The 25,785-nt window shown below is 43.4% G+C and overlaps 1 protein-coding gene across 1 annotated transcript in view; it reads right to left on the reverse strand.

The window, feature by feature from the left end:
* The window catches only part of FAM120A (family with sequence similarity 120 member A), a 118,536-nt gene that overhangs the window by 59,312 nt on the left and 33,439 nt on the right, over positions 1-25,785 (reverse strand). Inside the window, exons 4-5 of the mRNA XM_069575625.1 lie at positions 15,041-15,169; positions 14,201-14,297 (exon numbers count right to left, since the gene is read on the reverse strand). Coding sequence (XP_069431726.1) covers positions 14,201-14,297; positions 15,041-15,169 — 226 coding nt within the window. The remainder of the gene's footprint in view (positions 1-14,200; positions 14,298-15,040; positions 15,170-25,785) is intronic.

The following is a 25,785-nucleotide window of genomic DNA, read 5'->3' on the forward strand; positions in this document are numbered from 1 at the left end:
GCTTTGAAAAATTTAAGATGAAATAAGTCAGTATATTCCCTACCAACAACTAGCTTTCAGTGCCTGTTAAAAAAAAAAAAGGGAAATTTTCAAACTATGATAACCATTTTGACACATTTACTCAATACCAATATTCTACAGAAGTTAAGGCACAAAGTTATACAAAGGAGAATTTTACATAATTTGTTTTCATCCTTGGGCTTCCCTGGTGGCTCAGACGGTAAAGAATCCACCTGCAATGCGGGAGACCTGGGTTCAATCCCTGTGGTTTGGGAAGATCCCCTGGAGAAGGAAATGGTAACAAATCTCTTCTGTCCCTGAGTTTAAACAACATGTGCATGGACCTCAAAGGATACAGCATGATTCAATTTCACGTGTTACCTGAGTCTTACAGAGCAGTTACAAGTTTATCCCAAATTTTACTCAAATCTATTAAATTCCAGGAGTTTTACCTGGAAAATCCCATGGACAAGAGGAGTCTGATGGGCTACAGTCCATGGGGTCACAAAGAGTCAGACATGACTGAGCAACTAACACCTCTCCCAAATGAATAACTTCTGAAGGCAAGGTCGGGAAAGGGACAGTGGGAACCAACAGGACACTGGTATGGCCTCTGAAGCCTGGTAGTTCTGGCTGGATTGAAGACCAGGCATGAGCGCTCAGCCAAGGGAGTCATGCGGCTTTCTGGGAAGGGACAGACAGAAATCGTCCCAGGCTTTTAGAAGACTGAACTCAGTTTCCATTGAGTACAAACTCCCAAGAGCTCAGAGCTGGGGCAGCTGATGCCAGCCTAGAACATCAGCTGGCAAGATCACACAGTTAAAGTCAGAGGTCACCATTCAGGAGAGAAGCCCCCACAATGGAAGATTAAGTATGGGACCAAGAAAAGTAAGATCATGAATAAAGAAGTAGGCACCTGAAAGAATTATAAGCAATGAAAACCAACCTGGTGAAGCACATTTCAGGTCAACATAAATATAAAGACCTTTCTGAGAACCAGAGCAGTTCATCAATGATGGCACTGCTTTGAGTGCTTAACTGTTGTAGCAATAGTCCATAGGTGGGAGGTAGCCTGGTGCTTACATAGAATTCCTGGCTATCCAAATTTCTTCTGTCCCTGAGTTTAAACAACATGTGCATGGACCTCAAAGGATACAGCATGATTCAAATTCACGTGTTACCTAAGTCTTACAGAGCAGTGACAAGTTTATCCCAAATTTTACTCAAATCTATTAACTTCCTGGGTTCACTTAATCAGGTTTGAATCGTAGGCATTAAACAGCAAAATCTCATCTAGCCACCTGCACAGTTTATGGTAAATCAAGACAAAGTAGTTTCTGTCCATCTGTGAATTCTAAAAAGCACAACCTCAAAGAAGAGTCTGAAGGCCTTTATTCTGAAGTCACTGATAAACTGAATTGGCAGACCCCTTCTGTCACTGAATACCAAGAAGCTACCAACAGACCTGATGACAAGCTGTGTCCACCTCAGGAAGACACCCTTGCAGTCTTTTAAACCAGACAACAACTAAAAGGAGACATATTTTCAGTTCTTCCAAAATGACTAATTTTCAGGTTTTGTTTTTTTTTAATGACATTTCAAAAAACCACAAGACCAGACAGCCTATAGCACTTCATACCACATCAACTGAAATAAACTCACTAAGAACTGAATGAAAGGTCACAGGAATGGACTGAGAGACTCCCGTGACCTGTTAACGATAAAGAAGGAGAAAGAATAAATGGACTTTCTATTTAACATGATAGCATCTTAGCTTCTCTCTGGCAGCATCTATTCTGTCAGACCCCTGGCGGCTTGACATCAATGCCATTTGCATTAGCTTTAACAAGATACAAATTGAAAACGATGAGCATGCAACACATCTCAAAAAAAAAAAAGAAGGGCAAACACAGAATGGCAGGTACAATGCAGCATTTAATTAACAATCAAAACACTGATTTATTATTCCATATATGAGGTAAAGAAATATAAAAACCTTAAGACATGACTTTTAGAAAAGCCTAATGTATTTCTTTGAAGACATCTATTCCACCTGTTTAGTGGGTACCCTAATGCTCGTGATACTATACTATCCTCTGTATTTTTCAGTTACATTTAAAGCTTTCCATGGTAAGAAAATTAAAGCAAAATTCTGGAAAAAGTGGGTTTAGTAAACAAAGGTTTTTTTTTTGTAAACAAAGTTTTAAAGAACGAATATTATATAACTTCATAAAGAATGCCAAATTTCAAGAACTTATTATTGAAGTATCAGTTCAGTCGCTCAGTCGTGTCCAACTCTTTGCGACCCCATGAATTGCAGCACACCAGGCTTCCCTGTCCATTACCAACTCCCGGAATTCACTCAAACTCACATCCATGGAGTTGGTGATGCGATCCAGCCATCTCATCCTCTGTCGTCCCCTTCTCCTCCTGCCCCCAATCCCTCCCAGCATCAGAGTTAGCAACAGTATAATGTCAAATACTTGGTGACAATTAAAAAAAATTTTTTTAATGATCACTGTAACAGTAAAACAAAAAACCTTAATATTCTAGATGATGACCACAGGACATGGCTAAGTAGATTACATACAGCACAGCCCCACTGTGAAACATTCAGTTCAGTCGCTCAGTCGTGTCCAACTCTTTGCTACCCCATGAATCGCAGCACACCAGGCCTCCCTGTCCATCACCAACTCCCGGAGTTCACTCAAACTCACGTCCATCGAGTCAGTGATGCGATCCAGCCATCTCATCCTCTGTCGTCCCCTTCTCCTCCTGCCCCCAATCCCTCCCAGCATCAGGGTCTTTTCCAACGAGTCAACTCTTTGCATGAGATTGCCAAAGTACTGGAGTTTTAGCTTTAGCATCAGTCCTTTCAAAGAACACCTAGGGCTGATCTCCTTTAGAATGGACTGGTTAGATCTCCTTGCAGTCCAAGGGACTCTCAAGAGTCTTCTCCAACACCACAGTTCAAAAGCATCAATTCTTCGGCGCTCAGCTTTCTTCACAGTCCAACTCTCACATCCATACGTGACCACTGAAGAAATCATAGCCTTGACTAGATGGACCTTTGGTGGCAAAGTAATGTCTCTGCTTTTGAATATGCTATCTAGGTTGGTCATAACTTTCCTTCCAAGGAGTAAGCGTCTTAATTTCATGGCTGCAGTCACCATCTGCAGTGATTTGGGAGCCTAAAAAAATAAAGTCTGACACTGTTTCCACTCTTTCCCCATCTATTTCCCATGAAGTGATGGGACCAGATGCCAGGATCTTCGTTTTCTGAATGTTGAGCTTTAAGCCAACTTTTTCACTCTCCTCTTTCACTTTCATCAAGAGGCTCTTTAGTTCCTCTTCCCTTTCTGCCATAAGGGTGGTGTCATCTGCATATCTGAGGTTATTGATATTTCTCCCGGCAATCTTGATTTCAGCTTGTGCTTCATCCAGCCCAGCGTTTCTCATGATGTACTCTGCATAGAAGTTAAATAACCAGGGTGACAATATACAGCCTTGACGCACCCCTTTTCCTACTTGGAACCAGTCTGTTGTTCCATGTCCAGTTCTAACTGTTGCTTCCTGACCTGCATATAGGTTTCTCAAGAGGCAGGTCAGGTAGTCTGGTATTCCCATCTTTCAGAATTTTCCACAGTTTATTGTGATCCACACAGTCAAAGGCTTTACATTAGATAAGCTTTAAAAGGCAGGAAAAAAAAAAACCTACTATGAAAGCAAACCTTTGTGAAGTCACAACAAAGTCCCAGAGGTACACTGTTGGGTGGGAACAAAGCAAGTTGCCTTATATGGATCCTGTGGCCTTGCTACAGCCAGTGCTTGCAGCAGGAGGCCCTGCATAGTGAGCGTGGGTGCATGGGCAATGGCAGCAGGTGGATAAGGTCCTGAGAGCAATGTTTCCTGGCATGCAGTGGCAGCTGAGGAGCTCAACAGAGCCACAGGAGCAATGCCATCACCCTCTATTCTGGTCAGGTCACACTACGGACTCTGCACAGCTACTGTGTCCCACAGTGGACCTGAACGGGCAACCCTGAGTCCTGGAGACCTTAGAGACTCTTCTCATCAGCCAAGGAAGCCCGGCAGGCACCATATCTTTCTTCACAGACTGTCTTCATGTTCAGGGGGAACACTTCCTGACCATTCCCTCCCATGCTGAGAATGCACGTTGTCGGGGAGGTAGAGCTATGTTTTCAAAAAGATAGGTTGTGTCAACACAACCTAGAAGGCCCAGCAACAAACAACGTAACAGTTTGCTGAACACCGTGCAGACTGCATCCACGGGAAGCCACTTTCTCAAGACATCAGAAAGTGATGCCTTCCAGCAAAGTCATGGTCCAGAATGACAGCCCACCGAATGGTTCTTATTTTTCCCTTAAACTGGAACTTGCACCTTTCTGAGCCCCAGTCCCAAGAGCTGGGGTCCAGGAGCACCAACTACAGTGTCTAATTATTCCTGTTAAGACAGGAGGCATTTATGTTCTCCTGTAGATGGGTCACCAGTGGTTGGAACTGAAGTTTGCCATTCAGCATTTTGTAAGTCATGATCCTCTGACCCAGTCTGGAGGAATGTGGCCAACCTTGAGGACATGTCAGGACACAGGCTGGTGCCGGCCCCTGACCTGGGCAGGCCTGTCCAGGTAAAATGCCCATGGGGCCTCTCTACCAGCACCTTCAAAGTTTCTATAGCCAGAGGTCCTTTCTTTGGGGACACTATATAGAATGCGTTCTTTGCTTTAGTGGTGAGAGCTCCTATTTCAATATGGTTCTCTTTGCACAATTCTCTATTATTTGCACATGCACTGCTGCCCTGACAGATCCCTTGGTCCCCACCAGACGTCCACGTCTGTGCTCCAAGGGACCCAGGGCCACGATCCCCTCCCAACTTCCATCTCCCTTCACAGCCCCCCTCTCAGATTTCATCATCCACCTCAAAGTTGAAGTATGTTCAAACCTCCCTCCCATTTCAAGTGCTTTATGGAAACAATTCAGGTAGATTTGGGGGACTGGTGCTGGCCACCCATCCTACCCGCTTCCATCTTTTACAGTATAGAAGAAGGTGCAAAGCCAAACACTATTTTTCCTAGGATCCCTCACACCTTGCTGAGAACCAGGCAGCCACATGCACCTGCAGGGGGTCTGGGAGCTCTGAGTGCCACAGGCACCTCCGCCTCCTCTCTCTGACAGCTGTTCTTGCCACAACTCCTGGCTGTTGCACGGCTCTCCCTGTGTCCCCAGCTCCATCCCCTTTCCCTGACCTGAGGCACACTATCTCAAGACCTCCCTACAGAGTGCCCTCCACAAAAACCTCCCCAAGGAATCCCACCCATTTCCATGGCTCTAATTAGTACTCAGGGCACAGACACAATAAAGAAAAGCAAAGAGACCATTAATACAAAATTCACGGTGCTGGAGCACAGGGGAATGTGTCCAGGGAGAGACAAGGATAGGACTCTGATACTAGTAATACTCCACTGATGTCTGCTTTATTTACTGTACAAATATATTGTGCATATGATAGTTTCAAAATAATTTTAAGTTTTCACAGTTAAAAAGCTTTCAATGAGTTTTCATGGTCCAAAGAGTAAGTCTAAGGCCCTACACGGCCACTGCACTCCAGCCCAACAAGCATCACCTACTCCTTCCCTTGCTCTCCTGTGTTCCAACCACATTCTTGTTTCTTCTACATCCTGGCCTCCACCTCAGAACCTTTACACATTCTGTCTCCTCTGTACATATTCTTCCTCTATACTGTAATTTTGATAAATTCCTACTTTACACTCAAACCTCACCTAAACATTAATTTAATTGAACAGACCCAAACACTGGTTTAATCAAGTATTGCTTTAACCAGGCTGGTATTCCTTGACTGTCTCTTGTTACTTTCCTGTACGAGTCCTCATCTCAATCACCTGAAAGGGCAACAGTGACATCTGTCCCGTCTACTACTGTCCCGTCTACTACCTTGTTCAACACTCAGCACAGTGCCTGGTAGGAAGTAAACATATCAAGGAGCTCATCTATTCTTTTTTAAAAAATTAATAGACTATTTTTAGAGGAATTATACTTTATAGAGAACATAAGCAGAAGGTACACACCTTGCATTACTACGGTACATTTGTTACAACTGATGATCCAATACTGATGCAGCACGCCAGGCCTCCCGGTCCATCACCAACTTCTGGAGTTTACTCAGACTCACGTCCATTGAGTCGGTGATGCCATCCAACATCTCATCCTCTGTCGTCCCCTTCTCCTCTTGCCTTCAACCTTTCCCAGCATCAGGGTCTTTTCCAGTAAGTCAGCTCTTCACATCAGGTAGCCAAAGTATTGGAGTTTCAGCTTCAGCATCAGTCCTTCCATTCCAGCATCAGTATTCAGGACTGATCTCCTTTAGGATGGACTGGATGGATCTCCTTGCAGTCCAAGGGACTCTCAAGAATCTTCTCCAACACCACAGTTCAAAAGCATCAATTCTTCGGCACTCAGCTTTCTTTATAGTCCAACTCTCACATCCATATATGACTACTGGAAAAACCATAGCCTTGACTAGACGGACTTTTGTTGGCAAAGTAATGTCTCTGCTTTTTAATATGCTGTCTAGGTTAGTCATAACTTTTCTTCCAAAGAGTAAGCGTCTTTTAATTTCATGGCTGCAGTCAACATCTGTAGTGATTTCGGAGCCCAAGAAAATAAAGTCTGTCAGTTTCCACTGTTTCCCCATCTATTTGCCGTGAAGTGATGGGACCAGATGCCATAATCTTCGTTTTCTGAATGTTGAGCTTTAAGGCAACTTTTTCACTCTCCTCTTTCACTTTCACCAAGAGGCTCTTTAGTTCTTCTTTGCTTTTCTGCCATAAAGGTGGTGTCATCTGCATATCTGAAGTTATTGATATTTCTTCCAGCAATCTTGATTCTAGCTTGTGCTTCATCCAGCCCAGCGTTTCTCATGATGTACTCTGCATAGAAGTTAAATAAGCAGGGTGACAATATACAGGCTTGATATACTCCTTTCCTATTTGGAACCAGTCTGTTGTTCCATGTCCAGTTCTAACTGTTGCTTCCTGACCTGCATACAGACTTCTTAAGAGGCAGGTCAGGTGGTCTGGTCTTCCCATCTCTTGAAGAATTTTCCAGTTTGTTGTGATCCACACAGTCAAAGACTTTGGCGTAGTCAATAAAGCAGAAATAGATGTTTTTCTGGAACTCTTGTGCTTTTTCGATGATCCAACAGATGTTGGCAAATTGATCTTTGGTTCCTCTGCCTTTTCTAAATCCAGCTTGAACATCTGGAAGTTCACGGTTCATGTACTGTTGAAGCCTGGCTTGGATACATTACTATTAACTAAAGTCTATAGTTTACATTAGGATTTCCTCTTTGTGGTGTGTATTCTGTAAGTCTGGACAAATTTACAATGACATAAATCCAGCATTACATTTTCACTGCTCTAAAAACTCCATGCTTTGCCTATTCACTCCTCTCTCACCCTCCAACCCTGGAACCCCTGACTATCTTACTGTGTCCATAGCTTTGTCTTTCCCAGAATGTCACAGATGGAATCAAACAGTATATAGCCTTTCATATTAGTTTCTTTCAATGTATATTTAAGGTTTTTCCATGTCTTTTCATGGCTAAGTAGCCAGTCTCTTTTCAGCACTAGATAACAGGCCATTGGATGTAGCAGTTTGTGTATTCATTCACCTAGTTAAGGATATCCTAATTACTGCCATGTCTTGGCATCTATGAATAAAGCTGCTATAAACATTCACATGCAGGTTTCTGCGTGAACGCCAGTATTCAACTCCTTTGGGTAAATACCACACAGCAGGATTACTGGATCGTATGCTAAGAGTACGTTCGAGTTTGTAAGAAACTGCAACCATGTCTTCAGAGTGGCTGAACCTTCGTATTGTATTCCTCCCAGCAAGGAGTGAGGGTTTCTGTGTCCCACGTCCTCACCGGCATTTGGTGGTGACAGTGTGTGGACTGTGGCTATTCTAGCAGTGTGCAGTGACAGCTCATCTGTTTTTCACGAGTAAGGCCATGAGGACATGCTGCACGCTTTTGCTGGCGCAGTGGGCCTCTGTGTCTCTTGCATGGCTTTTCACAAATAGACAAGGATTGGCTGATGCCTACAGAATCCATATGCACGGACCTGAGGTGGCCTCTCATATCTCTGTGTTATTTGTTATTCTTAAATTCTGCCAATGATTCACAATGGAGCACAGCTAAGGCTTAAGAACTACTTGTTCAATCAGGGAGCCAAATACTACTGACAACTCAATTCTGACATATGTTATTTGTGCTTACATGTAGACTGAGGGTTCTCTGGCAATGGTGGCCATTCAATACAATGACAGAAAGGGAAAAAGCATACTCATCTCTAGATCCCCAATTCCCAACACAGTGTTTCTGATAGGGGTAAATGCTTTAAAATTAATGTTAATCTCACCTGTAACTTACTTTAAAAATTTATCTAGTAGATACAATTCATAAATATATATAAAAAATACAGATGGATATTATATATATCCATTATTGTATATATTCATAATATATAATTTCTGGGAGTCCACAGTATAAATACAGTAAGGACTGGAAAAAGAAAGGGACTATACACTATGCAGACGAGGCCTCCCAGCAATGAGACAGGGAGTATGTGCACTTCCTTCTATAAATTCCACACCATCCAATAACAGTATGGAGGTCTGAGGTTTTTTCCCTCAATCCTGCAGAAACCTACCTAGACTCAGAAGGAAAAGCATGGAAGACACAGCAGTCACCTCCCAATGCCAGTTCATATGGATCTGGCCAGGAAGGTATTTCTTTTGAAAATACAGAGTCCTGAAGCCAACTGAGATTCTGAAAACTATTCTGCGGTAGAACCTAAAATTCTAGTCAGATTAACAACTCAGGGTAGAATCAACTCTCCCCATTTTTATTCTCAGTAGTCGTACTCTTGAGCTTCTACAATGATTCTGTAACATTTTTTTTTCTAAAACTCTACACATATTCTAGTTTCTAAAATGATTAATAGAGAAAGGCTCTAATGAACAAGAAAGTTAAGTTCCGCTTTGGTTGTTCGAAATTCTGAATGTGTTTTCTTGTAGAATAACATAATGAACTATGATTTGAAAAGACCACTTACGATCAACCTACTGCTTTTAGGAATATTGTTTTGTGGAAAATATGTCTTACGTGCTCATGTGGGATGCCAAGAAAATAATTCCCTAACTCAAGAAAGCATTTCCCTAACTCTTCTAGGCTTCTGATTTCCATTTCAGTCATCACTGTCCATTTAGTGGGTCCCTGCAAAGAAAAAGAAAAGCAGGAAGGCAAAATAGTTTTTGCCCCTGACGAGGCTTTACAAATAGCTGAAGACAGAAGTGAAAAGCAAGGGAGAAAGGGAAAGTTACATCCAACTAAACGCAGAGTTTCAGGGAGACAAGAAGGCCTTCTTCAATGAACAGTGAATAAAAATAGAGGAAAATAACAGAAGGGAAAAGATGACAAATCTCTTCAGGAAAACTGGAAATATCAAGGGAATATTTTGCCCAAAGATGGGCACAATAAAGGACAGAAATGGTAGAGACCTAGTAGATGCTGAAGAGATCAGAAGAGATGAAAGGAATACATGGAAGGACGTACAAGAAGAGATCTTAATGAACTGGATAACTATGATGGTGTGGTCTGTCACCCACAGCCAGACATTCTGGAGCGTGAAGTTAAGTGGGTCTTAGGAAGCACTGCTATCAATAAAGCTGATGGATGTGATGGAATTCCAGTAGAGCTATTCAACACCCTAAAGGATGATGCTATCAATGTGTTGCACTCAATACGTCAGCAAATCTGGAAGACCCAGCAGTGACCACAGGACTGGAAAAGGTCAATCCTCATCCCAATTCCCAAGAAGCGTAGTACTGATCTTCAAGCCATCGGACAATCGCACTCATCTCCCATGCTAGTGAAGTGAAAGTGAAAGTCACTCAGTCCTGTTCGATTCTTTGCAACCCCATGAACAGTTCATGAAATTCTGGAATGGGTAGCCTTTCCCTTCTCCAGGGGATCTTTCCAAACCAGGGACTGAACCCAGGTCTCCCACATTGCAGGTGGATTCTTTACCAGCTAAGCCACCAGGGACGTCCCATGCTAGTGAGGTCATGCTTAAAATCTTGCATTCTAGGCTTTAGCATTACATGAACAATGAACTTTCAGAAGTCCAAGCTGGGTTTAGAAAAGGCAGAGGAACCAGAGATCAAATTATCAATATCCACTGTATCACAGAAAAAGCAAGGGAATACCAGAAAAGCATCTACCTAAAGCCTTTGACTGTGTAGCTCATAACAAACTGTGGAAAACTCTTAAAGAGATGGGAATACCAGACCATCTTACCCGTCTCGTGAGAAACCTGTATGTGGGTCAAGAAGCAAGTTAAGATTCTGTATGGAACAAACTGACTGGTTCATGACTGAGAAAGGAGTATAACAGGGCTGTCTGCTGTCACTCTATTTAACCTACCTATACGCTGAGCACATCATGAGAAATGTTGGGCTGTATGAGTTACAAGCTGGAATCTAGACAGGCAGGAGAAGCACCAATAACCTCAGATATGCGGATGATACCACTCCAATGACAGAAAGCGAAGTGGAACTAAAGACTCTCTTGTGAGGAAGAAGGAGGAAAGTGAAAAAGCCAGCTTAAAACTAAATATTTCAAAAACTAAGATCCTGGCCCCACTACTTCATGGCAAATAGAAGGGTGAAAGGTGAAAGTCGTGCCAGATTTCCTTCTTGTGGACTGTAAAATCACTGCAGACGGTGACTACAGCCACGAAACCAGAAGATGACTGCTTCCTGGCAGGAAAGCTATGACAAACCTTAGACATGGTGTCCAAAGTAAGGACATCACTTTGCTGACACAGTGCCATACACAGTCAAGGTTATGGTCTTTCCAGTGGTCATGTACGATTGTGAGAGCTGGACCATAAAGAAGGCAGAGCACCAAAGAATTGATGCCTTCAAACTGTGGTGCTGGAGAAGACTCTTGAGAGTCCCCTGGACAGCAAAGAGATCAAACCAGTCAATCTTAAGGGAAATCTACCCTGAAAACTCACTGGAAGGACTGATGCTGAAGCTGAAGCTCCAGGATTCTGGTCACCTGATACCAACAGCCAACTCACTGGAAAAATTCCTGATGCTGGGAAAGACTGAGGGCAGAAGGAAGAGAAGGCATCAGAGGATAAGGCAGCTGGATGGCATCACTGATGCAATGGACATGAACTTAGGCAAACTTCAGGAGATGGTGAAGAACAGGGAGGCCTGGTATGCTATAGACCATGAGGCTGCAAAGAGTCAGTGATTAAACAACAACAGCACATAGAGCCAAAAACCAGTGAGCACCATTTCCAGATACTTTTGCTTCTTTATACTTATCAGGAAAAAAAAAATACTGATTTTTACATTTATCTGTTTCTGCTGGTTCTGCTTGAAATAAACCTTCCTTCCCAATCTTGCCTCACCCTCTCTCAATTTCCGTATATGGTCATATACTGAACTCTACACTGTCCCAAACTATCTGTGCCTGTGCTTTAAGTCCCTTGCTGTACAATTACGATTACTGCAATAGTCAGAAGCAATAGGAAATGCTTTATAGAAGGATGTTGTAGGTGGTTATCACCTACATTAACCTACTTGAAAACATCACTCTAAATATCCCCAGTTCTTTACCAATTACACCACTGTTTTCCATAAACCACTGAGTGAAAGTGAAAGAGAATTCTAAGACTATTAACTTCTTTTATAAAATACTTACCCCATAATGTCCTTTGATGATTTAATAAGAACATGAAAGCACTTTACAGAACAGTAAATATTTTTAAGAAGCTCAAATTTAAACCTAATTTGAAACTCATCTTCCTCTTCAGAACATCTTCCAAACTGTTATCAGCTCAGGTCAATGCCAAATGGTAAGTCAATCTATCCTGTCTCTATCCTTCTCCCACCTATTTTCCTTCCTACTAATAAATGCTCTAGTCCCAACCACAAGTGCATGCTCAGTCACTTCAGTCATATCCAGTTCTGCACAACCCCATGGACTGTGGCCCACCAGGCTCCTCTGTCCATTGCATTCTCCAGGCAAGAATATTGGAGTGGGTTACCATTTCCTCCTTCAGGGGATATTTCCAGCCCAGAGTCAAATCTGAGTTTCCTGTATCTCTTGCACTGGAGGCAGATTCTTTACCAAAATGAGCCACCTGGGAAGCCCAGTCCCAAGTATATTATAATGAATGTTTAAAGTACAACTGTCATATAAGATCTAGAACATCACTACAGATATATGAGGTACCAAGTACATCTTTGTGTTAACTTCTTTCAGGCTACTTGATCATTCAACATTCAGAGCTTTTGCCAGTCATCCTTCCTACAAGAATAAAAATGACAGTATCTGCTTGTAACAAGTACTCATTAAAGCACTTTACCTATACTTGCCCTTTCAATATTAACATAAGTATCCCATTTTAATAAAACAGGAAAAACGAAGCCAGGAGGCAATGGAAAAGAGATGTCCACAACCTGGCATCAGTACCCCGGCCACTCACCTGTCTCAACAGCATCTATTCCTGTGCCAGCAGTAAAACCCAGCCACCACCATCTGCCCCTGTTATATCTCACCTTAACTGAAGAGACACGTGGTATCGAGTCCCCCCGCCCAGCACTACCTGTCCGCCTTTCCAAGAGTAACCTTAAGTTACATCTAATCATTTCACTCTCCTGATTCAACAGCTCTTCACGGATTAAGTCATTTGGGCAAATATTTCCCCACTCCTGAAAAGGATGAAGGTGGCAGCTGAGATCCTGGGGTTGTCCATCCCTGGACCCCTGACATTCTTAGGGGTTGGGAGTGTGTGTCTGAGGAGACGTGCAGAGAATCATCTGACAGGATGGCCTAGTGGAGCCAAGAAAGGTGACAGTGAAGCCTGGACAATAGAAACGGGAATGCCCCGCACACAGGAAGTCAGGGGGAGAGAGTGCTAGGTCCACAGCCAGTGCCAAGACCCCACAGCAGGAGCCAGTGCCGTACATTTCACACAGGGAAGACGGCAGGGCCTGGAAGGTGAGGGGCAGAGGCCAGCAAGAGAAGGAGCTTGATGTGGGGGGAGGAGGCAGGTATGCAGTTGGGAGTTTGTTACAAGCACGAGAGGAATGGAATAGGCTGACAGACATTTTTAAACACTACTCTAACTGCTGGGAAGAAAAGACATGGCTAGGGACAGGGGGGTGGGTATCCCATGACGGGGAACTGGGTCATCGGATGAAATGGCCTGTACCCTCCTCGATCACACAACATATTCACTTGTCCATAGTCACAATCCATACGCACTTGTTGTTACCCATGCACAGAGACTGCCATCAAAAGCCAGCACTTACCTGTATCTGTATCGTCCCCCCTGCCCCCACCAACCACATACACAGCACAGTCACACTGTGCTTAAATGGGTGAGTGAATACTATCATGCAAAGGACACTGTTAGGAACATTTTCAACCGCAGAGTTAATATGAAATCGGTTAAAAGTCTCATTCCTCTGACAGTCTCATTATATAAAATAAGCACAACTGAAACAACAACTAACAGGATGATTTCTCACAGCTTTACTGATCTGGACCCTAAAAAATGCAATCTGACTTAGGAAGGAGGTTGGTACTTAGGGTTAGTGCTTTACAACCTCCCATGAGATATCTACTATCAAGCAGCCTTCAGGCAGTTTACAATTGTTTTTAATTCCCCAATTTCAACTCTCTGAGAGAAACCTGATCTTTTGCCAAAAAAAGGCAACAAAGAGGAGACATCAATCCACTGCGCTGAAGGCACCTAAAGATCGGGTGGGTCTTCTGTGTCCCTGGTGCACTCTATAAGCCCACACCTCACAGACACAGATTTAAGCATCACCATTACTGCCAGCCTTAGTCCTTATGACTGCATCCTTTTTTCTTCCAATCTCTTAAGTCTCATAAGTTTGCTCTTGCTTTTCAACACTTCCAGGAATTACTACTGAGTCTACCCAGGAAATTCTGCTAGTACTTATTTGTATAATGATAGAAATTAAAACAATAAACTCATGAGATTATTGGCTGAATATTTAAATCTCTTTGGTTACTGCATGGTTAGCATCACAGAGGCCTCGAATTACTTACCTAAGTAATGTGGTGGGTGAAATGCCATAGGCTTGCTAGTTGCTGAATAATATCCAATTGCTCTCTTAAATCGAATAACTTTGTCATCTGTTCTAGACTGAAACAAATGCAGGAAAACCTTTGTAAATTAGTATGGCACTGGTCGTGTGTATATTAATATAATTCAACACATGGATAAGTCTATAGCCTTTAAAGCTAGATGAGAGTTTAGAATAAACATTAAAACCGTTAAGGAAAATCAACAGATTATCATTAAAGAAACAAGTTAAACATTAATTCTCTTAGAACACCGTACTTATCAGAGTCTGACATGGCACTCAGGAGACCTGAGTTCTGTGATGCAGTCCTCCAATTTTCCCTTGGCAAGGTCTCTGATGCTACCTGCAAAGGTTTTACTTTCCATCTCTAGCAAAGCGGAGGTACAAATTTAGCTCTTCAGAGAGCAAGTCACACAAACTTCATTGCTTCTACTAAAGTCCAACCTCCCCTGAATTCCTTACTTTCCAAAAAAGGAAGAAGAAATCCCTGACCACCACTTGGAGGGATGGACAAATCAGAGATCACAATTCTGTTTGCCCATTTGATACGTCTGTCTTAGTAGAAATCCCACTGAATTATGATGGAGGATCTAGGAGCGGCAGAGGCCTTACTATTTGTCTACCTCTGTGCAGGCTGGAGGGGAGGCTGGAGAAGCTAGGTGAGGGGCCAGCCCTCCTGGCTGGCACCGAGGCCTGACAGCTGGAAGCCCTCCTGGGCATGGCTGGTGTGTGCCTCTCAAGACCCTTCCTAATTCAGCACACACCAGAGCACAAAGCACTACCCAAGAGCTTGCATTTCTACCTGAGAATGCTGGAAAACATCTTTAGCTATGGCATCCAAGTCCGAGGTATCCTGGATGTTGCGAACATAGTCAGCCACAGCCTTGATCACCACATCGCACGGTGGCAAGACCAGCTGGTGGGCCCGGACCTAAGAAAACAAGCACACGTGTCAATACACTAATTCCAAACACGGGCCCCAGAAACTACAGGTAATGCTTTCCTTAGAAGGGCCTGCTTATCATCAATTTGTAAGTTCTTGTCCCTTAGACTTTGAAAGTCTGAGGGTTAAGCCCTGGATCTCCCTTTCAATTGTTGAGATACAACTCAGCGGCTTCAACCTGACTATGTTAAAAAGCATCTGACAGCCTTCAATCACTTCAGAGATGTCTGCAACCTGCTCACGTGAGCACAGCACAGAGGCCCTGGGCCACAGGTGCCCCTCATTTTTCAACACCAGCCAGCCGGAGGCTATGTAGCCCCAAGCTCCCCAGTCCACTGAAAGAGCCAAGGTCAGTTTGGAATGGATGGAAAACAATATCCCTGAGTGCTAAGGGACACATCTGGTGAAAGACACACGGAATAAAGTGTAGGAATATTTTACACTTGACACCAGGAAATGGTAAGTAAGGAAATTTTTTTTTAAATGTTTCTTTTGGACTTTTTCACGAAAACTTAAAAAAAAAATACATGAAGAAACAAAGATACCTTGATTTAGCAAAATTAAGGTATGCCTATATTCTTAGAAACAAAGATGAATCACATACAAACTTTGTTTATAAATTTTTTTTAATTTAATGATAGTATGAAATGATGTTTTATGTCCTATTTAGTCACAAAGATCATAAAGATAAATAAGATGGCAAAAACTTCTAAAGGCCAATGTTGTGGTTTCAGAGCTGTGCACTCCTGCCCACCACACCTATATGTGGTACCTTACACAGCAGGAGGGAAGAGGTGGGCAGACTGCTAACCTCAGGCCAGGCTGGTACCCTGGATGATGCAGCTGGGCCCAGTGTCATCACAGGGCCTCTAATGTAGAAAGGAAGGCAGAGGAGCAGGCTTCATACAGGAGGGGGTGCAGGACTCTACTGGCCACTGACAGCTTTGATGACAAAGGAAGGGCCATGAGCCACAGAATTCAGCACCTACAGAAGCTAAAAAGGCAGGAAACACTCTCCCGGGAGCCTCCGGAAGAAACGTGGCCCTCTCACACCTTGCTTTTAGCCCAGTGAGACCCACTCTGGTTGTGATCTCTATAACTGTAAGATTATTAACTTTGTGATATTTTAAGACACCAAATAGAAATAATAGAGGAAAAATTGAAAGAAAAAAGAAAAAAATCAGAGAAACTCAATGTAAACAGAATGGAAGAACCTCTGGAAAAATAAGATCATTACAGTATTACAGTACACACAAATTTTCAGACGCACAAAAGTATATTCAATTTCGTTTTGGAAAAGCAATCTTTTTTTAAAAATAATGTTTTCCATGTTTGAAAAATATTAGCTGCTCTGTCTCCTAGAGAATGGTTTGTCTCCTTGTCCTGGTCAGTGTTTGATAAAGGTCAATTCCATCATAATGAACTCCAGGGAACTAGTAAGATGTCCATGGCTGCAGACCACAAGCACGTTCCTAGAAACCCAATTCCCCCTCTGCAGAATGAAAAATTATTGACATACACATGTTCCACGGTGAAGAGGTCCCTGGAACAGCACATTCCAGTCAGTCTGGGAGAAATGGAAGCTCTGTCCACTCCCTGTCTTTGGGGTGTTCAGCAGTCCCACAGCCAGGGCAGGGAGGAGGGCCAGTTGCTGGCGGCCCCAGGAATGAGAAGCCGGAAGAGAAACCCTAAGCCCTCCTACCATCAACATTTCACTCTCAGTGAGCACACACTACAGGGAAGGGGACAGCCTGCAGTGGCCACCAGACTTGAGGCCCCTGGACGACCCCCTCTCTGGGCCTCAACCTTCTGTCTCTGACTACAGTTTGAGGCTAGTTAGCCACAGAACACGCCTTGGCAGTCTGAAAGTCTATGGTTACCTCATCATGCTGCACAAAGTACTGGAAAAGCCAGCCATTGCAGAAAGAGCTTATATAGAGAACAAATGACAATTAACATAGTGAGAACAAAGGTCTATTAGAAATAAAAATGTCCACAATATGAAAAGGGCTTTTCTACAGGAGGTGGGAGCTAAAGGGATGGTGCAGGCAGCCTCTCCCAGGGGATGCACAACAGACTGGGCAGGCGCACCCTGCCCCATCCCACCTCAAATGAAAAGGACAGCCTGTCGCTTTTGTTCCTATGGACTCCTTCTCTTCTCTACCCCCACCTTCTATAACATTAAGGCTATGAAATCCTTGAAGTGAACAGATCCTGTCATTAGAGGACCCCTGAATCCTTCTGAGCGGCTAATTTAACACCACCGTTAACTATATCCTTTATAATTTCCTTTGGAACAGACTCTTCGCTCACATCTCACCCCCTCCTCACTCGCCCAGCTTCATTCCCAATCCAGCCTTCCAAATCTAGCTCAGGGTGAGCAGCCACATCTTCCTCTGAGACTGTTGGTGCTACTGCTCCCAAACTATCTCTTGACTGCTTTTTAAATGCAACTCAGTATGAACACAGTTCAGTTCAGTCGCTCAGTTGTGTCCGACTCTTTGCGACCCCAAGGACTGCAGCACGCCAGGCCTCCCTATCCATCACCAACTCCTGGAGTCCACCCAAACCCATGCCCATTGAGCCGGTGATGCCATCCAACCATCTCATCCTCTGTCGTCCCCTTCTCCTCCTGCCGTCAACCTTACCAGCATCAGGGTCTTTTCCAATGAGTCAGCTCTTCGCATCAGGTGGCCAAAGTACTGGAGTTTCAGCTTCAACATCAGTCCTTCCAATGGATACCCAGGACTGATTTCCTTTAGTATGAACTGGTTGGATCTCCTTGCAGTCCAAGGGACTCTCAAGAGTCTTCTCCAACACCACAGTTAAAAAGCATCAATTCTTCAGCACTCAGTTTTCTTCACAGTCCAACTCTCACATCCATACATGACCACTGGAAAAACCATAGCCTTGACTAGATGGACCTTTGTTGACAAAAGAATGTCTCTGCTTTTTAATATGCTGTCTAGGTTGGTCATAACTTTCCTTCCAAGGAGTAAGTGTCTTTTAATTTGTGGCTGCAATCACCATCTGCAGTGATTTTGGAGCCCAGAAAAAGTCACCCACTGTTTCCCCATCTATTTGCCATGAAGTGATGGGACCAGATGCCATAATCTTAGTTTTCTGAATGTTGAGCTTTAAGCCAACTTTTCCACTCTTCTCTTTCACTTTCATCAAGATGCTCTTTAGTTCTTCTTTGCATTTCTGCCATAAGGGTGGTGTCATCTGCATATCTGAGGTTATTGACATTTCTCCCAGCAATCTTGATTCCAGTTTGTGCTTCATCCAGCCCAGCATTTCTCATGATGTACTCTGCTGCTGCTGCTAAGTTGCTTCAGTCCTGTCCGACTCTGCACAACCCCACAGATGGCAGCCCACCAGGCTCCGCCGTCCCTGGGATTCTCCAGGCAAGAACACTGGAGTGGGTTGCCATTTCCTTCTCCAATGCATGAAAGTGAAAAGTGAAAGTGAAGTCGTTCAGTCATATCCAACTCTTCACGACCCCATGGACTGCAGCCTACCAGGCTCCTCCATCCGTGGGATTCTCCAGGCAAGAGTACTGGAGTGGGTTGCTACTGCCTTCTCTGGATGTATTCTGCATATAAGTTAAATAAGCAGGGTGACAATATACAGCCTTGATGTACTCCTTTTCCTATTTGGAACCAGTCTGTTGTTCCATGTCCAGTTCTAACTGTTGCTTCCTGACCTGTATACAGGTTTCTCAAGAGGCAAGTCAGGTGGTCTGGTATTCCCATCTCTTTCAGACTTTTCCACAGTTTATTGTAATCCACACAGTCAAAGGCTTTGGCACAGTCAATAAAGCAGAAATAGATGTTTTTCTGGAACTCTCTTGCTTAACATCATTGCTGAAGCAGAAAAACCTGACCCACTTCACTGCCATTTGGAAAACAGCAACGTGGAAATGACTTTGGCAATTTTGCCAAATTTTGGCAATTTTCGGGAAGAAAACTAGAAACCTGATTTGATCAACATTAACTTGTGAGTAAGGCATTGTTCTAGAAATGAGAACATGGAGCAGCTCCCCAGTACTTGACTTCAAGAAGCTCATATTCTTATTGCAGAAAAAAATACGGGCCAACTCCAAAAGAGACCTCAGAGGAGAGCCTGGAGGAAAATCATGGCCCAGCTGAGGCGGTAGAAAGGTTTCTGCATCCTCTGTGATTCTCAAAGCATAGCCCTGAGATCCAACTGAGTGCAGCCTTGGCGCCCCCATACCAATGAAAAGAGTTATGTGAGGGGGCTAAGGCAGTTTGTTGTAATAAGCCCACCAACCATTGCATCATTGAACACACCCTGAAGCCTAGTAGTTTCTAGAAGAGTCAAAAGTAAGGAAAACACTTAAACACCATAATCATTAGGTACCTACCAGTGGCTATGCCTTGAGATTCTTAAAAAGTTATGACAAGAATCAATATCTTATACATGTGTGCATGCTAGGTTGCTTCAGTCATGTCTGACTCTTTGTGATCCTATGGACCATAGCCCACCAGGCTTCTCTGTCCATGGGCTTCTCCAGGCAAGAACACTAGAGCGGGTGACATGCCCTCCTCTACAGGATCTTCCTGACCAAAGGATTGAACCCACATCATCTCTTTCGTGTCCTGCATTGGCAAGCAGGTTCTTTACCACTACCACCATCAAGCTTGAAAAGGATGCTAAAATGCAATAATCACACACAATGCTAAACGAGAGCTCTGCACGTGGAAACTGTTATGCAGACACACCGAAGATTTCAACAGATTTGAGTTTAAAGTGTTAACTGTAAACAAAGAAAAGTTTCATCACACTTTGTGAGCAAGGGTCCCCGGAGGCTCTGAAGGAAAGGCGGGCAGGCTTGGGCTCCCTCCTGTAGAAGTGTCTGCATCCAGCTGGAGCTGCAAGGTCCTGTGACTGAGTTCCTCTAGACTGTATGCCACACGCTGCTTTCGGCAGGCATCACTTCATTTAATCCACAAAACAATGCTGTGAGGTACACTCTTAAACGTACTTCCCATTTGACAGAAGCTCATTAAGGCACCCATAGGAGCCAACAAGGTGAGTAGCTGGGCCACTACCCGACCCGCAGACTGCACACCTGACCACTACACTCTGGCCTAGTCGTCTTCTAAATTAGGCCTCTTTTAGCATTAAATGTCCTTTTCTGTAAAATCATGGTCGATAGCAAGCTCCTTGTTCTTCTAACATTCTTATTTAGAAAAATTAGAAGTTGGCAACACAACAGTAGCCCCCCCAGCTCCTCCCACCGCCCGAGAGATCCATGAAATCCAAACTCCTGTTGTCGATGAAAGGAGCTACAGAAACACTGTCAACAGGGGAGGTATGAGATCAGGCCTGGTGTCAGATGCATGGAGGACAGGCATGAAGGCGAAGGAGCAAAGGAGGGAACATTAGCGGCTCCTGCTCAAACTCAACTGACAATAACGCAGGTGGTAAAGGACAGGGTGAGCATGCTGGGAAAGGTCAGATGAGCTAGACCCGGAGAGGGGAAGAATCAAATTTAATTCCCCATTTCTAACCTGATGACTACAGGGACAGTGGTATCACTAGCTGAGAAACATAACACAGGAAGACAAAACCATTCAGGCAGGGTGATGACATTTTTAGAAACATCAAATTTGGTGCACAGGTGGAGTGCCCAAGTGGAGATGACTTAGTGGATGGTAGGATACACCCGGCAGTTCAAGGAAGAGGTCTCACTGGAAGAAGTACACTGGAGAATCATCAACACAGAGATGGTACTTATAACCTTGAAGGCAAATGAGACATGCCAGAAAGTGTGAGGATTACAGCAAGGTACAGATGGACCCTAGGGAATGCACATGCACTCAAGGGCAGCCAGCTCACAGGAGAGTCAAGGAAAGGATGCAGAAATAAGGAATATAGAATGAAGTTGGGATCTGGGAATCAAGGCAGGAATTTCCCAGAAGGGTGAAGAGAACAGGATGACTGATACTGTCAAATGCTCCAAAGAGGTTGAAAATCACTTGACAAATCATTTGTCAAATCCACAGCCTTGGATAAAGACCCACCTGTGTCTGCTAGAAATAGGTGGGGAGGGGTTCAGCGAGCAGTGAGGGTGGGTTAAGCTGTTGGGGAAACAATGGAAGACTGCCCTTGGAAGATCTGAGGATGAAAAAAGAGAGTTAGGAGAACACGGGAGACTAGACCACATTTACAAACTAAGGATCAAGGACCAAAAGTGGGAGTGTCTACATAGGAGCAAGGAGTTGACCGGATGAGGCAAGGAAGGGCTCCCCAGATGCATTCAGTGACACGGGCTCAAGAATGTCAGGACAGTCTAGTCTCAGGCTGGAAAAGGGAAGTAAAGTGAGCCTGGATGAAGAAGAAGGCAAACAGGGGAACGAGAAGCTGAGGACTCTCATCATCCTTAGATAAAGGACCTCTCTCTAAGAGAAAGCAGTGTGAAAGTGAAGAGAGGTCCGAAGACATGACAAATGTTTAAGATAAATATTAAGGAGAATATAAGATTAACTGTTGATATTGATAGCTTGGGTTGCCATTTCCTTCTCCAATTAGTGAAGCCACTACCACAATTATGAAATACAATTTTTCCATCACCTCAAACAGTTTCCTGTTCCCCTTCCCATCATAGCCCCAGGCAACCACTAACCTGCTATCTATCACTATACTTTTGCCTTTTCTAGGATTTTACATAAGACCAATCTATTTCCTTTGTTTTCAACTCTTCACTTAAGATAATGCTTTAAGATTCAAACATACTGTAAGAAATTAGTTGGTCCCTTTCTCTGCTATGAGCATTTCATTGTAAGACTGTGCCACAATTTATTCATCCATTCACCAGCTGACTACTGCCGAGTGTCTTTGAGACTACAATAGATAAAGCTGCCCAGAGACTCAGACTGAATCATGTGTGTCAACAGAGGATTTCATTCCTCTTGAGTAAATGTCTAGTTGTGGGATTGCTGGGTCATATGGCAGGTGCATGTTTAACTTTGTAAGAAACTTTGTCAGACGGTTTTCAAAGTGACCATTCTGGATTCTGCTTCCCAACAGCCACATCTCAGAGCTGCAGGTGCTGACATGTACTGATACTTCTCATCATCTGTCTCCTCAATTTCACCCATTCTAGTGGTTAGTAATGCAGCTCATGGTGGTTTTAATCTGCATTACCTAATGGCATGGAACATCTCCTTGTGTGCTTATTGAATATTCTGTAAAATGTCTGTTCAAAATTTTGCCCGTCTTTTTCTTTGTTGTTGGGTTGTGTGTCTTATTATTGTATTGTTCTTTATATATTCTGAATACAAGTCCTCTGGTAAGAATTACATTGTGCAAATAGCACAACATAATTCTATCTCTATTCACTGTTGTTGCTTGCTTTTCATTCTTTTAACTAAGAAATCTCTAACTCCAGGTCATAAAGATCTTCTCTTATATTTTCTTCTAGAATAATTTTTATATTTCTAATTTTTGCAAATGAATATCCAGCTATTATAAAGACTAACCCTTTCCCCATTTAGTTACTTATGGACTTCTGGTAAAGGTAACTAACCATGTATATACACGATTATTTCTGAACTTGCTCTGTTCCATTGATCTATTCGACACCCTTATGTCAGTACTACACTGAGTTGATTATAGCTTTACAGTCATACTGAAATTAACACTAAGTCCTTCAATGGAGAAGGAAATGGCAACCCACTCCAGTGTTCTTGCCTGGAGAATCCCAGGGACGGGGGAGCCTGGTGGGCTGCCATCTATGGGGTCGCACAGAGTCGGACACGACTGAAGCAACTTAGCAGCAGCAGCAGCAGCAGCAGCAAGTCCTTCAAATTTGTTATTCCTTTTCAACATCTTTGTTGCTTTTCTAGGTCCCTTGCAGTTCCACATGAATTTTAAAACCTACTTTTCAATTTCCACTTTAAAACAAAGCTTGCTTGGATTTTGATGTGAAAGTGAAGTGAAAATCATTCAGTCATGTCTGACTCCTTGCAACCCCATGGACTATGCAGTCCACAGAATTCTCCAGGTCAGAATACTCGAGTGGGTAGCTGTTCCTTTCTCCAGGGTAGATTTTGATGAGGATGTAGTGAATCTATATAACAACAGTCTTTTGAACCATAAACACATACTTTTCCTCATTTATTTAGATCCTTCTTTAACTTAGATCATAAATTTGCAGCAGCATCCATCAGCTGTGTGGTTCTCAAGATATTCTCTAGATAGTACAATCTAGGCTGGAGAAGTCTGCTGGGTGCGTGAGATGGAAGAAGGAGCAACAGAAGGGTGATGCTGGTACCCCTGGTTGGAGATGACCCATCAAGAGGTCCAGGCCAGCTAGGGAAGAAAGAGACGAGTAAATGGGCAGACAGCCCCAGGGTGGGTGAAAGAGTGAAGTATGGTGAGAATACTAAAGATAGAAGCAACAGAGACAAAAGGATATTAAGTGTAAGATAAGAATCAGAACTCTTCTGGGAGAAGACCCAGTGTATGACTCGCCATAGAAGGCTGCAGTATAATAAACACCGCTGGAGACAAAGAAAGAACATGCTGTCAAGTTATCTGTGGGTAAACTCTAGTACATGACCGTGCCTGAGTCTCTGAAGAGTTATCAAAGGACACCATGATGAAAGTGAAAAGACAACCCACAAAAAGCAAGAAAGTGTTTGCAAATTATGTATCTGATAAGAGACTTACCTTTCAGAATATATTAAAAAAAAGAACTCACATACCTCAATAATAAAAAAATTTTTTCAATGGACAAAAGATATGAATAGATATTTATCCAAAGAAGGTATACAAATGGCCAGTGAGCAAAGGAAAGGGTGTTCAACATCATTAATCATCAGAGAAATGCAAATCAAAACCATATCACAGCCACTATGACACATCCACTGTGACAATTAGAAATAAAACAGACAACAAGTGTTGGTGAGGACCCAGAAAAGTCAGAACCCTCACAACATTGCTGATAAGTGTGAACAGTATAGCTGCTGTGGAAAACAGTGGAGTAGGACCTCAAAAAGTTAAGCAATTTCAGTCCGAGGTATACACCCAAGAGAGATGAAAACATGTCTATACAAATACTTGTACCTAAATATTCACAGTAGCATTACAATAGCCAAAATGTGGCTAACAATCTGAATGTCCAGTGACTGATGAACAGATTGAATGTGGTAGGTACACCCACACAACAGACTGTTATTTGGCCATTAAAAAAAATGAAGTACTGATTCATGCGACAATGTGACTGAACCTTGGTGGGGGGAGGGGGAAATGCTCAATGAAAGAGACCAGACACAAGAGGTCATATAATTCCACTTATACGAAATGTCCAGAAGAGGCAAATCCATAGAGAAAAAAGTAGACTAGTGGTTATCAACGGGTGGGAGAGGGAGAGAAGTAGGAAGTGACCGCTAGCAGGTGAGGTACTGGGTTTCTTTTGGGGGGAATGAAAGTATTTTAAAATTATAAGTGATGATAGATGCATAAACTTTGCGAAAGCTAAAAATCGTTGGATTATACGTTTTGCATACATGCGCTCAGTCGTGCCCGACTTTTTGCAACCTCATGGACTGTAGCCCGCTGCTGCTGCTAGGCTCCTCTACTGATGGAAGTTTTCAGGCAAAAATACTGGAGTGGATTGCTATTTCCTTCTCCAGGGGATCTTCCCACCCCAGGGATTGAACCCACGTCTCTTGCATCTCCTGCACTGGCAGGTGGACTCTTTACCACTGAGCCACCTCAGAAGCCCTAAATCGTATTTTAAAGGAGTATATTTTATGACATGTGATTGTATCCCAATAAAACTGTTATAAAAAGAAAAATTTAAAACCATTCTAATCGGGAATGGCAGTTTGGAAGTAAACTGCTAGCAAATCCCAGTTCTGTCACATCTTCCTGGCCCCAGATTGGGCTAGCGTCAAGAAAGGTGACCTCTCTGGCTGAGTTGCCTAGAAGTGCCCAGGGCAGAGACCACTGGCAAGGTGAGGTGTATAGGTGCACGCACCCAAGACACAGGGTCAGGAAGCTGCCAAGCGAAACACATTTTCGGAAGACGATCTCTTCTGTTAGAGAGATGGAGACGGCCTATTCAGGAACAATGCTGAGGTTCTGGACCCAGAGGGGAGAAAATACACTTGAAAGTGTCTGCACACGTTTTAAAAAACTGAGGATATGTCACTTAATTAACATAACACTAGAAGATTCCAGGTCATGAGAAGAAACAGAGAAACCAAAAGTACTCCAGTAACCTTCCTTTTAACTTACCCCACCAGTCACCACCGCAGGCATGAGAAGTCAGCCACTACAAACACTGTATCTTTCAGACGGCTTTTGGACCATGAATCTCTCTCTCCTCCTGACCAGGTTATGCATTTCGGCTCACTCAGGAAGAGTTCTGTAGGCACAGTCCCTATAGAAAGGAGCTAAGCTAAAAGTAACCCTGCAACAACTAGGAAACACAGACTCCTCCCATGACTGTCCCTCTTTCCCAGCAAAGTGACTTCTGTCCAAAGACAGAAAAGCTGTTGAGTCCCAGTGATCCCAGACAATTCCTCGGAACACCAAGTTTTCCATCTTTACTCTAAAAGCAACTGGGA

The sequence above is a fragment of the Ovis canadensis genome, chromosome 2, assembly GCF_042477335.2.
Source record: "Ovis canadensis isolate MfBH-ARS-UI-01 breed Bighorn chromosome 2, ARS-UI_OviCan_v2, whole genome shotgun sequence".
Taxonomy (NCBI): Eukaryota; Metazoa; Chordata; class Mammalia; order Artiodactyla; family Bovidae; genus Ovis; species Ovis canadensis.